At 47.0% G+C, this 14,244-nt stretch overlaps 1 protein-coding gene across 3 annotated transcripts in view; it reads left to right on the plus strand.

Moving 5' to 3' along the window:
* The window catches only part of ARHGAP23 (Rho GTPase activating protein 23), a 152,437-nt gene extending 139,533 nt beyond the window's left edge, over positions 1-12,904 (plus strand). For all 3 annotated transcript variants that reach the window (XM_035135511.2, XM_035135510.2, XM_035135512.2), the window contains 2 exons: positions 1,913-1,944; positions 3,300-12,904. In XM_035135511.2, coding sequence (XP_034991402.1) covers positions 1,913-1,944; positions 3,300-4,496 — 1,229 coding nt within the window. In that variant the 3' untranslated portion in view covers positions 4,497-12,904. The remainder of the gene's footprint in view (positions 1-1,912; positions 1,945-3,299) is intronic.
* The last annotated feature ends 1,340 nt before the right edge of the window (positions 12,905-14,244 follow it).

The following is a 14,244-nucleotide window of genomic DNA, read 5'->3' on the forward strand; positions in this document are numbered from 1 at the left end:
TCACATTGCTGCCCATGAGTGGAAAACAGGAGGACCCTGTTTCAGAATCGCTGCTCAAGGAGATGGGAGACCAGCCCTGTCCCTAATCCTGTTAACACTGAGCTCCTGATAAACTCCTCATGATCCACAGGGCCAACTCTGGCCCCCAGTCATATATTGTGGCCGCCTTGGCCACCCCTTTTTACAGTCCCAGGCAGGCCCCATATACTTGAGCGATGAGCTCATTTTGCTCTTGGTGGGTCACATGGCTTATGAATCTGGCTTCGGTCTTGCTCCTCTGGGTGGAACTGTGGCACTATCTCCTTTGGGACTAACTGCGCACGTATGTGCAAATGCCTTGGCTGTTAGGATGCTGTGCCTTCCTGCCATGTTGTTAGTGGGCCCATAGAGCAGGAGGCAGGCAGCTGTGTGTGGCGACAAGTCAGGTGTTGGTCAGATGTTCCACTGCCTCCCCCTAACCGCTCTGTGCTCAATCTGCCTTTCTACTTCACTAATTCCACTGACTTTGCTCCACTAACCTTCCTGACAGCCTTGTCACCATCACTTGAACAAATGTGCCTGATTGTAGTCCCCACATTTACAAAGCCCCCATTCATTCATTCATTCATTCATTCATTCATTCATTCAGGATACTCTGTGTGTTCTGGGGTGCTTGATCTGTTCTTTGTTCTTGATTTCCTCCCCTTCCCACCCCTTTTATTTTGCCACCAGTTCATTAAATTTTATTTTCCTTAAGTGAACATGAGACAAAATGAAATGCTGGCTTGTGGTCCAAGGTGGCATGTTTGTAAACACCCAGGGTCAACTTCCCTTCTCTGGACTATTATTTAACAAGAGGGAGCCCCCTGCTCCCAAACCTTCTTCAATCTTGGCCTATTTTTTAATAATAATAAAATATTATTGGTGTTTTGCTCAGAGATGTACTAGGATAAAGAAATTGGCATAGGGTCGCATGAGTCCTTCACTTTAAGACAATTTCCTCTGACAAAAAGTGATGCGACAACATTAGTTAGAAAAAAAGGTTTACCTTAGTTAGATGTCTATCGAAAGAGCCCCTGAATTTGGGGTGCCTTATCTTTTAATTTGATTTTCATATTGGGAGTGTCCTTCCACAGGACACCACCAGGGGGTGCAAATGACCTTGGTGATTGGGCCATTAACAGCCAATGCTCCGACCCACCAAAGTGCAGGCGGTGATCCTAATGAGATTGCTGAAGGGAAGAGTGAGATTCAGGAGTCCCCGAGTGCTCTGCGCACAAGTGTGTGTCTTAAGGAGCCAGTAGCCAACCAAGGAAGGGGAAGTTCAGCTCAGTGAAGTTTCAGAAGCGGCTGTGCTAATGAATACATTCACTGCAAAATACAGAGGCCCCCAGCTCTGCTAGCAGAAATGCATGGCTTGGAAACGACCTCTCGTGTTGTCAGGAAGATGAAGAAAATAAAAAAGGCTTATTAGGTTTCCATTTGGAGGGCTTCATAGATAGCCATTAGCTGAACTCAATATCCAGACTTAAGGGGAAGGTGAGCAAAGTCAGCCCTGGATGCCAAAATAGCACTTGTTGTTGCTTTGCATTGTTTTTTTACACTGGCCAGAGAGAGAGAAGCCTTTAGACCAGTGTTTCTCAACCAGTGTGCCTCCAGATGTTTTGGGACTACACTGGTTGAGAAACACTGCTTTAGACTTCCATAGTCAGAACAGAAGAAACATCTGCTGAGTCATCCCTTCTTTTTTATGGGGTGCACCTTTTGGTTTAGCTCTAATGCGCTGACTCGGGAGCATGACATACCTTCGCTGCAGGGAAGCCATGGGGACAAGTGTTCCCCCCGGCAGCCTCACAACCTACCCGCTTTCCCAACACTGCCCCATGTCTTACTGATCCTCTCCTCTCTCTCTTTCCTCTTCGTTTGTTAACAGATTCGACCAACAGTGGTTCAGCTAAATCAAAGGTAAGGCTCCTTTCTGTGTCATACCTGAGTGGGGAAGGGGAGGCGGGAAAAGATGGTTCAACTCCTCTTAAGGGGCCCCTGCACTCGCAATTTGCACTGGGGGAAAAGGGTTCCATTCTTTTCAACAGAACCCCTCTCCTTTTTTGCAATGCCATACAAGTTGTGCTTTTGGGAGGCCTGATCTGGAGGCAAAAGCCCCTATCCCCACCCCATGACATAGGTGCCAAGTTCCAGGTTGAAAAATCCGGGATCAGCAGCGCCGCGGCACCGGAAGTCGCTTCTACGCACTTCCGGACATGCGTAGAAGCGACTTCCAATGCCACTGTGCCCATTTCCAAAATGTCCGCAGTGCCAGAAGTCGCTTCTACGCATGTCTGGAAGTGCATAGAAGCGCTGCGAACATTTTGGAAATAGGACTTCCCATAGGACTTCCAATGCTGGTGCGGCACCAGAAGAACATGGCTGCCAGCAGGAACTCCCTAATTCGGGGGTATTCGGGGTATTTTGCCATTTGGGACACCTGTGGGAAACAGTAAGAAAATACAGGTTTTCCTGGGGAAAACGGGGTACTTGGCAGCTATGCCCCATGACTGATCCGGTCCCCCACTCGACTAGTTTGTAAGGCGGGGGGGGGGGGAGGGGAGAGAACCATACTTGCAAGGGCACATCTACAGGTAAGGTCATGCATTTCTTGGCCCATAGGTTGTGTGACTCACCCAGGTACTGTAGCATCTCCCAGTGATATCTGACTTTCCCGTTTTATACTTACTGCCAGGGCAAATGTAAAAGCACTTGTGAGGATTGTGAATCTGCATTAATGATACTGAATATGATGCTCTCTGTTAGGGCATGTAAACAGATCAGTGATTTAAGGGGTTATTATCGCAGGGTTGACCAGTCTTGTAACTCAGGGGTTCCCTAACCATGCTCTGAGGGACCGTGGTTTTCATTCAAGTGGTCCACAGCACGTCCCCATTAAATATTCCTATTGTTTTTTTTAAGAAATTACTTGCGTTTTTCTCCCTTTTGTTTCTTTCATCATATTACAGTTTGATTTCTGTGCAGCGCAAATCGGAACACAATAACATGCAATGTAAGAAGTAAAAGAAGAAATGCAAATAGAATTAGAAATAATATAGCATCAGGCACAGGACATGGCAATTGCTACCAAAGGCAGAAAAATCATGAAGTGGTCCGCGCCAAGACCAGCAGCAGCAAATTTCAAATGATTGGGGGGGGGGCGAAGTTTGGGTACCACAAAGCCTGAACATTTCTACCTTGCCTCTGCTTTGGACAGCTTTCCCCAGGCATAACTCTCTCTCTCTCCCTCCCCACCCCTTTTGCCCTTGCTGCAGGCTTCGTGGGGCTCCCGGAAGGAGCACTATCACAAGGAGATGCTTGCCATCTCCTTCATCTCAGCTGTCAACCGCAAGAGGAAGAAGCGGAGAGAGGCCAAGCGTTTCGGGAGCAGCACAGACGACGACTCTGAGCACGAGTCGGCCGCCAAACCAGCCGCCAAGAGAGACGAGGAGGAGGTGGGGGCAGAGGAGGAACCGAGAGAGGCAGAGGGGCTTGGGAGCAGCAACAGCAGCGGCAGCAGAGGTCCAGAGCCTGGTGGGCAGAGTGGCCCAGAGGGCTCTGTGAAGCTCGAAGTAGAGTTGGAAGAAAGGAAGAAGGCAGCACCTCGGGGAAGCCCAGAACCGGCCCACGATGCCCGCTCCATCGTGTCGGGTTACTCCACCCTGTCCACCATCGACCGCAGCCTGTGCTCCGAGGTGCAGTCCGTAGCAGAGAGCCGTGGGGAGGAGGCAGACGATGAACGGAGTGAGTTTAGCCACGTGGAAACGGACACCGAGAACGGTTTTGTGCCGGGGCAGGCCGGGATGGTCCTGAAAGGAGCTGGGTTGGAGGCAGCGGCAGGAGGCGGAGCTGCCGCAGCCGACAAAGCGTTCCACAGCCGAGCCTCCTTCAGCTCCCACCGCCTCATGCAGTGCGACACCCTGGCCCGGCGCAAGCTCTCACGGCCCCGCTATAGCAGCGAGGCCTCCTCCAAAGGCAGCACGGAAGCCCCGAGCTCCAGCTCGCCGGGGAGTCAGGAGTCACTGCAGCCCACGGGGGCCGCCGAGGCCCACAGCCGGCCTTCCCTCACAGAGCAGCTGCGCCTCCGCTTCCGCGGCTCGGCTGATGACATGCTGGCAGTGCGGCTGCGCAAACCGCACTCACCCGAGACACGGCGCAAGAGGAACAGCTGGCGGCGCCACACGGTGGTGGTGCCCGGCGGCCTCAAGGACCTCAACTACAACGAGTGGGAGGATCAGCATGTTTTGGGGGGCCCCGAGGCCCGTCCGCTGGATGCCACCAGCAGAGCTCCCCTCCGGGACAACAAAGACTCTGGGCTCTCCAGCCTGGAGTCGACGAAAGCTCGGCCTTCCTCGTCTGCGCTGGGGAGTGCGGTTGCTCCCGGTGGCGAGCAGCAGCACCACAAGGCCGGCTCTGAAGGGCGCTCAGCTCCCCGACGCACAGCTTCCTTGCGCTTCCACCAGTGCCTCTAGGGGGCAGGTGGGGGAAGCCCCTGGTTGGAGCAGCAGGGGAGGAACCCTTGCTTGGCCATGCCAGCAGCCTCAAACTTCAGTGGAGCAAGAGTTTCTTCCCTGCCCCAGCCTCGCTTTCTGACCCCCTTCCCCCTGGTCTTAATTTAATGACTCTCCTGTTTTGTTACTTGTTAATTTATTTATTCCCCTTCCCTCCCCAGGGTGGCAGTTGGAGAAAAGGAGGCGGGTGAAACGAGGGAAGGGGCTGTTTGGCTAGCCCATAGGAAGCTCTTGCCTTGGTTTTGCTGCTGGGAGGCTGCCTGGGGCAATGGGGGTGGCCAGCCCCCATTCCTGCTTGGAATAGCTTCTCTGGCTCCAGGGTGCTGGTCTGCAGGTTGGCTTTCAGGGCATGTGTGTGAAGGAGAAGGCAGGCGGGAGGTTGTTCAGCAGGAGCCACTCCCTGCCCTTCTCTGCCTTGTTGGCCGCCCCACATTTTGCCTCTTTCCCGAGGAAGTTCTTGGGAAGCCAGATCAGAAATGCTCATGGTGACCAGCTCATTCTTCCCCTTGACCACTGCCAAAGTTCTGCCGCTGATCAAGCCCCTGCTCCAATGCCATTCTGCCTCCGAGTCCTCCTTCCCAGGGCACAAGAATGCCTCGATCTTGGGGCCCCCTGAATAGGTCCCTTTAAAAGAAAGAAAAAAAGCCACCCCACTGCTCCCTCTGTGCCTTCTCCCAAGATGAGCAGGTGAGCAACCAGCTCCCCAGTTTCCCACCTCCCTTGGCTTGGCCTTTGCAACACCCCTGCAGAGTTGGCTAGACCCCCTTCAGTTGCAGCACTTGTGCCCTGTGGGCATGGGGTGGACTTGGCCCTGCACTTGGAAGTTGCCCGTGGAGAAACCAAAAATGACAGAGCCAGAAACGCCCTTTCTAGAGGCATGCGGCTTTTTCCACGCTGCTCTCCTCCTGCTTTAAGTGGCACCATCCCGTTTCCTCCCCCACCACAAAAGCCACAAGGAGTCTTGTGGTCTCTTGAAAGTTCCAACCAATTCACTGCTAGTCTTCAAAGTGCCAGAAAATTCATGGTCTTTGGGTTGCTTTTTTTTACCACAACAGGCTCCCATGGTGACCCCTCTTGGCAAAAAAGTAAGAATCAGAAGGAGCCTGTGGAACATCTGGGTTCACCTTTGGGATTAGACCTGTCCTTTGCCCTTCCTACCTATGGGTTTCATGCTGCCTGAAGCCTTACAGGATGCTGCCTTGCACTGTCGGCGTTTGTGAACCTTTATACAACTTAGCTCTCCCTCTGCCACTGAGAACGTGGGTGGGGGGAAAGTCCCGATTGCCTACCTGTGTCTCTGCCCGACTCCTTGCCACTCTTCTCTTGTGACAGTTTGTACAAACCACAAGGAAAAATACAGTGGCTTCGGGAGTTGATCAGCCAAGTACTACCTATGTTGGGTACAGTTCAGGGATGCAGTTGTTTGGAGAGTAGAGGATAAAGACCGTTAGTGTAAATGGGAAGTTGTCTGGCTGCTTTTATGAACTTGTAACATTTCCCAGTAACTTTTGGTGCTAAAGAGGATGTGGAGCACCTACTTGCTGCCTATGTGGAGGATTTCTAACGTAAATCCTTTCTATGTAGATTGTTCCGCTCACACTCAAATCTACCGTGACATGCCCCCCCCCAAAAAAACCTGCAGTGCAGAGAGGCAAGTGATAAGGCTGAGTGTGGGCCTTGTGTGAGTTGTATTGTGGGTGAGAAGGATGGACATCAGGTACGGAGGACAAGCACAGCTGGTTCCCTCCCTCCAATGCCCTGTGCAGGTATGCCAGTTAAGAGAGTCTGAGAGATTCCTTCATTCCCATGATAACATATGTTGGGATTCCATTCCAGCCTTTGTTCCAGCAACAGCTGAAATGCCATAATCCTACCATCCTGTGCTATGCAGTTGCCCTCCAAAATACACACAAACTTTATTTGATTCTTGCTGGTGCTACATTTCTTCTTGGCAATGTCTTCCCCTCCTTAGTTTTCTCAGTATGTTGGGACAGAAGTGAACCAAGAGTGCCACTTGTTTCTGTGTTGCAGATTAGGGCAGATACTCATCCTTCCTGCCCATATAATTTTTTTTTTCATTTCCTTCAAGATGAGAGGCCTCTTACAGATTTGCTTTCACCTTGTGGTGTAAAATGTTCCTTCTAGTCCCTGATCTTTGTAGAATCTCATTTGTCTATATGGCATGAGAGAGAAACCGGAGTGGCTCTTTTAGCGAGTAAATAGGCAAGGTGCTATTTTAATATGTGAATGCTCTATGGTGAAGTGTAGGAGCTGCCTCTGCAGAAAAAAGCTGCAGAGTCAGAAAACAGCCTCACCAAGATAGTGGCTTTTCACTGTTGCACCCAAGCTGTAGCAGAAGCACCATTTCCAGCGCCCATGAAGTTTGGTGGGTGGGTTTTGAGCAAATTGCTGCATGCCAGCCTTACCTACTTGCCAGTGGTGTTAGCAGGCTTAACTGCGATTTTGAGCTCCTTTAGAGGGCGAGGCAGCATTCAAATGTGTTGGCAGACGCTGGATTTCATCATTTGGAGGGTGCATTTAGATAGCCATCCTCATCATTGCAGGATGAAAGGCAAACATTGCTATCATAATGTTTCTAGTCTCCATAGCAACTTCTCACTGCTTGTATATGTCTGCAGGCAAAATAACCTTGAAGTTTGCTACAAGAGCGTTATCTTGCCCTGCCTGTGATGAGATCAGGGCAGCGTGTGCCATTCCTTTCCCTGCTTATTCACACAGCAGCCTTGTTAGGTAGGTTAGCCTGCTTCAGATGATCTTGCCAGGCTTCATAAACCATGAAGCACTCCTTCCTCGGCCGGCTCTTCCTCTTCCTCCTCCTCTTCCTCCTCTTTAACACTGGCTTTAGTGCTTTATTCCTGACTTGCATTGAGCCAAGGTTCATTGTTAACACCAGAGCCAGGGATGTTTGGCTGCACATCAGTTAACAAATCATGAGAAACTGAAGCCTATGCAGAGGGGAGGGAAGACAGCTTGTCTGAACCAAGCCAGTAACTGGCCCAAGTTTATCCAGCAAGCTGTTTTGGCTGAGTGGGGATTTCAACTCTGCTCTCCCAAGTCTTCACTTTAGCTCTAAAGGGTAGGGTAGTTCATGCATATTCATGTTTTAATGAGTGCAACATTAAGGTAGTGATGTGTGTACCAATGAGCCATTGTGGAACAAGTTGCCAGATATCAATCCAAGGCTAGGGTGTTTGGGTGGAGCCGATTCACAGCTGCAGCTTTTGAGTTTGGATCAGAAATTAAGTGCTGGCTATATGAGAGGAATCTGACCTGTAAGCGCTAGCAGTGTGCAAATTCTGTATGTGTCATAGGTGCAAATACTTTGGTGTGGGGTTCAAGGCACAGATGGCTTGGTAATCACCAACAATGATTATTTAAAAATCTAGTTTGTGTCCAAAGTGCTTTATATTCTGTACCTTCATAACCACCCTTATAATTACTTCTGAGAAGGTAGTGATTGTAGAGCAGCACAGGCAAAACCTGGTGGAATTCCACCATGAATTGTGCTGTTTACCTTGACACCAGGACTCAAAATATCTGGCCTGTAGGATCACAGTTTACTCCTTGTGCTTCCAGACCTGCTGTTCTCATTATTCAATTCCCACACCATGTATGCAGCAGCTACATGTACTACATAGTCCATGATGCAGCACAACTCAGAGTAATAGACTCATTCACAAGGGCATCTGGGGGCTACCTAATGTTAAAAATGTGCACCAGAGTATAGAGGAGACTAGCAAAAGCCATGCAGATTCCTGTACACTTTCTGCTCAAATTTAGCAAATTGCTTCCACCAAAAGTGCATACCAAACTTTGTCCACTAGTTCCATTTTGGGTAGAATCAGGCTGCAACCTTGGATGTAATCCTAAATGAGATGTGGCATGCTGAGAGTGGCAGGCTTGGATCTGGAAATGGAACCCTGCTGGAATTCTTACATTTGTAGTTTCCCTCTCATTTGGAATGGACTCTGTTTTTTGCTCTTGTTTTGAAAACCATAGAATTCTCTATACTAGAGCAGAGAGACTGTCACAACTGGAGATTTTATCTACGTGCTGTAGTGTCCTTTTGGTCTGGCAATGGTTGCAGTGTTGGCCTCAAGTATCTGGTAGATGCAGAGTATAAAAAAATTATATACCTGACTGCTTTAAAATGTCTATATGAGTTTTAGAACTTCAGAAACTCATCAGGCACATTGATGACCACTTTTGCCTGAAATGTGAAGGTTACATAGGCTCAAACTCTGTCAAATTGCTGATTGGTTTCTGCAATTGGAAGTGAGTGGTGATTATTAGCGCTTGCGCCCTCCAGCACTGACATGCTAATGGATTCTGTGGAGTTTCAACAAAGGGGGATTTTTCATAAGACAAATTCCAAAAAAGACTTAAAAGGACAGAAATGTTGTTCATGCTGATAGGGACATAAAACAACTGTAACACAAAACACCAAAAAATGGAAATGCCTATGATTTGTGATACAATTGAATTAGCCACAAATGTGCTGTGTGCTCCACACTCCGCATTTTCTAATGCACATCTTACAGCCATTCCATTGAGGCCTTGAAAAGGGGTGTGTAGAGATGTGGAATTTAAAACTTAGCAAAGCTAAACTGTTTGCTACACTGTTATGCATTGTTCTTTTATGCAAATATTTGCTGTAAAGTTTTATTTTTCACTTTATTTTGTAAATAACCTTTAAATGTGTAACATATGATAAAAAGAGTTTATAAGGATTTTTTTTTAAATGAAGACTCTTTTGTTTTGCTCCTTTAAAAAACCCAGTTATATTGACAGTGTTGATTTTTTTAAAAGCGCCTGCCTGCCTGCATGGTTTGTCCCTCTTCCCACCATCACTGTGTTGTACAATGTCAGACATATATATATATGGTCAAACGAAATAACTGAAGAAACCCAAACTCTGCTTTGAGGACCTCCTCAGAATTACAGTGATATACATATTGGAAATAAACTGGCTTATTCAGAGAACGTTTGCTCACCATTTTTTTCCTTTCCAAAACAAAGAACCATAACCTGAAGGCCCTTTTCGGCCTGAGAGCCACATGTCCCAAGTAGGTGGGGCTAGAGACAGAAAGCAGATGGAAGAGGCAGGTGTGACTTTCCTTTGGACACTAGGCTGCATTCTAGCCATGCAAAGAACAAGATGCATGTGCATCTACACAAACACGCCATCATCTAGGTATGAAAGCAACACCAGCAAAAAAACTCTAGGAAGGCTGCTGAGAAGTGTGGCTTGTGGAGAAGCCTGTGGGGCTGCATTTAACCCACCAGGGCCTGATTTTGTCCACCCGTGCTCTAGAATACACAGTACACTTCACTTGGCCTGCTACCATGCTCCACAAGTACACAGAGCCTGCATGGGGAGTGGGGAGAAGAGCTCTTTCTCACAGTCCGTTAATTTCGCAAATACCAAACAGCACATAGCTGCCAAGTTTGCTTTTTAAGGAATGGATTTGAAACAAAGCTTTAAGAAAAGAAGTGTCACGGGAAGGGGGGAAGAGTATTTTATTAAAGTCAGACACTCTGATAGGAAACAAAACAAAAAAGGGGGGAAATTAAAAAAAGCAACCTTCATTTGGAATTTTTGACTAACAATGATCACATTTGTCACAGAAGAAAACATGGCATCCATAGAATTTATACATAGAACTCTACCTACAGATAGCAGCAAAAAGATTTACAAAAGTTACAGATTTTTTTTAGAACTGTTGCTTTCTTTTATAACCAGTTTTGGTGTGGTGTCATTTATAGCGTTGGTTTTTGTTTTTGTTTTCTTTAAAAAAATCAGTTCACAATAAAATCCATGCGAAGAGACACACAACATCATCATCAGTCCTCCCTACACAGTGCCTAAAGGTTTCACTCTCTCTTTTATTTTTATCATATATATATATATATATTAAAAAACCCTTTATTATTATTTTTTCTTAAAAAAAAAATCTGAAAACAACAACCAGACAAGTAAAGCGAGGCTCGTGGCATGCAGTGGTGATTGTTTTCCCCAAAAACACACACAGACACACTCACTCACTCAATCAATAATACATGCATAGTTTGGTGCTTTATAATTTATGCCTTTGGAAAAAAAGTTCAAAACCTTTTTCAAAAAATAAAAAGGAATTGTGGCACAATTGTTGCTCACACAGCAGTTGGATGATGCCATGACAATCTCTCTCTCTCTCTCTCTCTCTCTCTCTCTCTCTCTCTCTCTCTCTCTCTCTCTCTCTCTCTCACACACACACACACACACACACAAAAGTGCAGCAACACACAATGAAAGGACAAATGTGCTTCAGACAAGGAAAATGGATGGAACTTAAAAGGGAATGGGTTCATGAAACCACTGTCTCCCTAACATCGTCCCTTTTTTGTCCTATATTTCATTGGTCTTTGATTTGTGACAGTGTGTCCCATGTTGCAAGCCTAGGGCGATGCAAAACACTTTTTGCTGATAAGGCAGAAAATCAAGATGATTTCCCGTCGCCCCCTCCAAATATTCATCAAAGTGGGAAGGCATTCTCCTGCACAAGGCTCGCTTGACATAGCACCTCTTCACTTTAATGGTGCTCTGTCTCTCACAGCTATTCTTATTAGGGACAAAAGGCTATCACTGCACCTTACCACACGATAAGGCTAGCCCATGCCCATGTATGCGCCATTCCCTGCATATGGTAGTCTGCACATCGCTATGCGCACAGGCATAGCAACATGCATCTTCACTTGCTCAGAGTACAAAACAATGGGTTCTCCAAGGAGCTCTGCATGGATCCTAGGGTTGTGTTCAACAAAGTCACCCCAATAGTGGAAGGACTCCCACCTGTCCAAGGCAATTTCCTCTCCCTCTCTTCTCCCTGAATATCCCCTAAGCTCCTCCCCCAATCTGCTCCAGAGGGTCGAGGAAAACTCCAGAACAGATTTGTGGGGGGAGGCATTGGAAGAGGGGGAGAGGAAGCCCAATTGAACAAGCAGTTCTTATGCTAGTGGAGTTATTGGGAACATTTGGTTTCCCCACACATTGCTGAACTCCCAACTCCCATAGCCTGGGTTGATAGGAGCTGGAGTTCAGCAACATCGGGGGGGGGGGCAAAGATTCCCCACACCTGCGTTAACATGATAACTTTGTTGGATACAACCCCTTTGTGATCAAGTGCAGCCCCAACTGAGCTTTGGCAAGGCTGCATCATCAGATAATCCAAGACCTGTAAGGCTAAAGAAGGTGAAAACAATGCATTCAGAATGACTGTAAAAGCTATTGCCAGAAAAACAGCATTCTCTCTCCCTTTTCCACATCAACATAGCAGGGATCTAACAAATGCTAACACTTAACATCAACTGAGCAGTTACAACCTCTGTGCATCATGGGCAAAATGTGTGGGAGCATTTTCCGCTTCTCTGTTCTCCTGTAATTTGGGTACTCATTTAAAAAGTTTGTATTTTTTCTACCCTTTAGTACTCACTCTCACTCAGCACTTAAGTATGTGTTGGGTAGAGATTTTGATTCATGCTATGACCATGTGTGTAGGCCTAGCAGATGAGGGCTGTATTGGCTTCCCATCACTTTGAGTCTGAATTTCCTTGTGTCCTGGTGATTATGTGCATTGACTAAAAGCACAAAAAGGATTTCCCTGCAGCAAGCTGTGCATGCACTGCCCAAAATAAATTACAGAAATTCTCCAGATTAAATCTGAAGAGAGGTGGAGCAGAAGGCAGGAGTGCAGAGAGCCCGCGGAGCAGTAACCGACTGAAATGAGGGGAAATCTACTAATCCCTTAGTCAGAGCAGCTGTGGTTAAGTGAGCAGAGAAAATGCTGAATTTCCCTCTCCTTCCAATGCATATTGATGGGTGAACAGGGGTTTCTACATCCACATTATTGAGTGTGAGTAAATAAGCCAGAGCCGGCAGATGATGACACTTAATCCAGATTAACTGTAGCAGAATCTGAGTGATCCAATGCTGTAAGGGCTCTCAAGCCTACAGTACCATCTGTGCTCTAAAACCGTCTGTGCTTTAGATTTTGCAACTCTGCAGAAGTAGCAATGCCTCCGATGCATCCCTGCTTGTGAAGTGTATCTCCACTTTTGAACTAAAGCGATTGATCGTTTTTTCTCCCAGTCCCTTGGATTCTTACCCAGTATTCCTGTTCTGCAGATGAAATGGCTGTTTACTTATTACAGCCTCCCCTTCATATGCTACTCTCCAGACATTTTGGACTACAACTTCCACCAGCCCCAGCCAGCATGGCTGTGTTGGAAGGTGTAGTCTGAAGTATCTGGTGAGAATCAGATTGAGGAAGTCTGCCTAAGAGGTGTTTGGCCACCTCAAGCTACTCCTTATTGTTTGCAGTGAGTGCATAGCTATTTGGAAATTGGTCTTACTCCAGAATCAGGCCTGTGCGTGTGCCTTAAACAAGCATCCCTTCTCTTCTGAAGCCTCACAGAACAGACATTGTAAGGGCAATTCTACACACTTTTTTCTACCTCTTTAACTGCCACGGAGTCCTCCCCAGAATCCTATAAGATAGCCTGCTGAGCTACTAAGAATTCTGCATGAAAGATCCCTAACCTGTCTCAAAGAACAGGGTTCCCTGGGGAGGGGAAAGGCCTTTAAACCCTCAAGGCAAACACCAACACAACAATTCCCAAGGCAACTCACACTTTGCCAGAAAGGAGGAAATGCATTCACGCAAAAGAGGAGACGGATTTTCACAAAAATGTGCATGTGTGGATATAAATTTAGAAACAGCTGTCATAATTTCAAATAGAAATGCAAAGCATCTCACCATGATGGGGAAATCTGTGACCAGGTGGCCTGCTCTCTCTCCTCTCCTCTCCTCTCCTCTCCAGGCAGCAACTGAGGATGGGCAACTTTTAGGCGCCTGCTTGCTCTCCCTTGCAAGGATTCTTTACCTTTAAACCCGACTTGGATGCAACTGCCCTGTAAGTAGAGGACTCCTCCCAACGCTGTGTAGAGTAGGCCATCCTACTGGGGTGGGGAAGCCAGTTATGAAGCGGACACGCCTTTAAAGCCCCTGGTCAGTAGCTCAAAACCCTACCTCCCCTCCCCTCCCCTGCTTTGCCAGGCCTTGGTCCCTCTGGGCTGCAAAACAAGAGAATTCTCACGGAGAAAGATGCAATGGGATAATGGACTCTGCCGGCTCCATTCACGCCAGTGATGGACATAGAGAGGGAATATGAAAGTAACAGACAATCAGAAACAGACAATAGCAAGCCCCAGAGATGGAATGTTAGCTTTGCGGAAGGGTTTCTAAACTCTGAAAGGCACAGCCCAGCAGGGAACGACTCTGGCATGAGCCCCATAGTCGGGATTGGAGCTGCCCAAGAGCAAAACGCTTCCCCATGGATCGTGGCCTCTAGCTTTATTTTGCATCATCATCACCCCCACCACCTTTGATAGTTTCTAAAAGTACAAAGAGATACGTACATAATTTAATCAGGGGAAAAAACACACACCATTCTTCCTCCCCCCTAAATATACTAGACACAACAAGGATTTCTTTTTCTTTTTTCCTCAATATTTATATATATATATTTATATTACGTATATTATATATATATAATATGTAAATATATTTCTTAAAACAAATATATAAAATGTTAAGACACTTCACTTAAATGTAAAGAGGTTGCTTTTTTCTTCCATGTTTGTTTGCTG

The sequence above is a fragment of the Zootoca vivipara genome, chromosome 13, assembly GCF_963506605.1.
Source record: "Zootoca vivipara chromosome 13, rZooViv1.1, whole genome shotgun sequence".
Classification (NCBI taxonomy): Eukaryota; Metazoa; Chordata; class Lepidosauria; order Squamata; family Lacertidae; genus Zootoca; species Zootoca vivipara.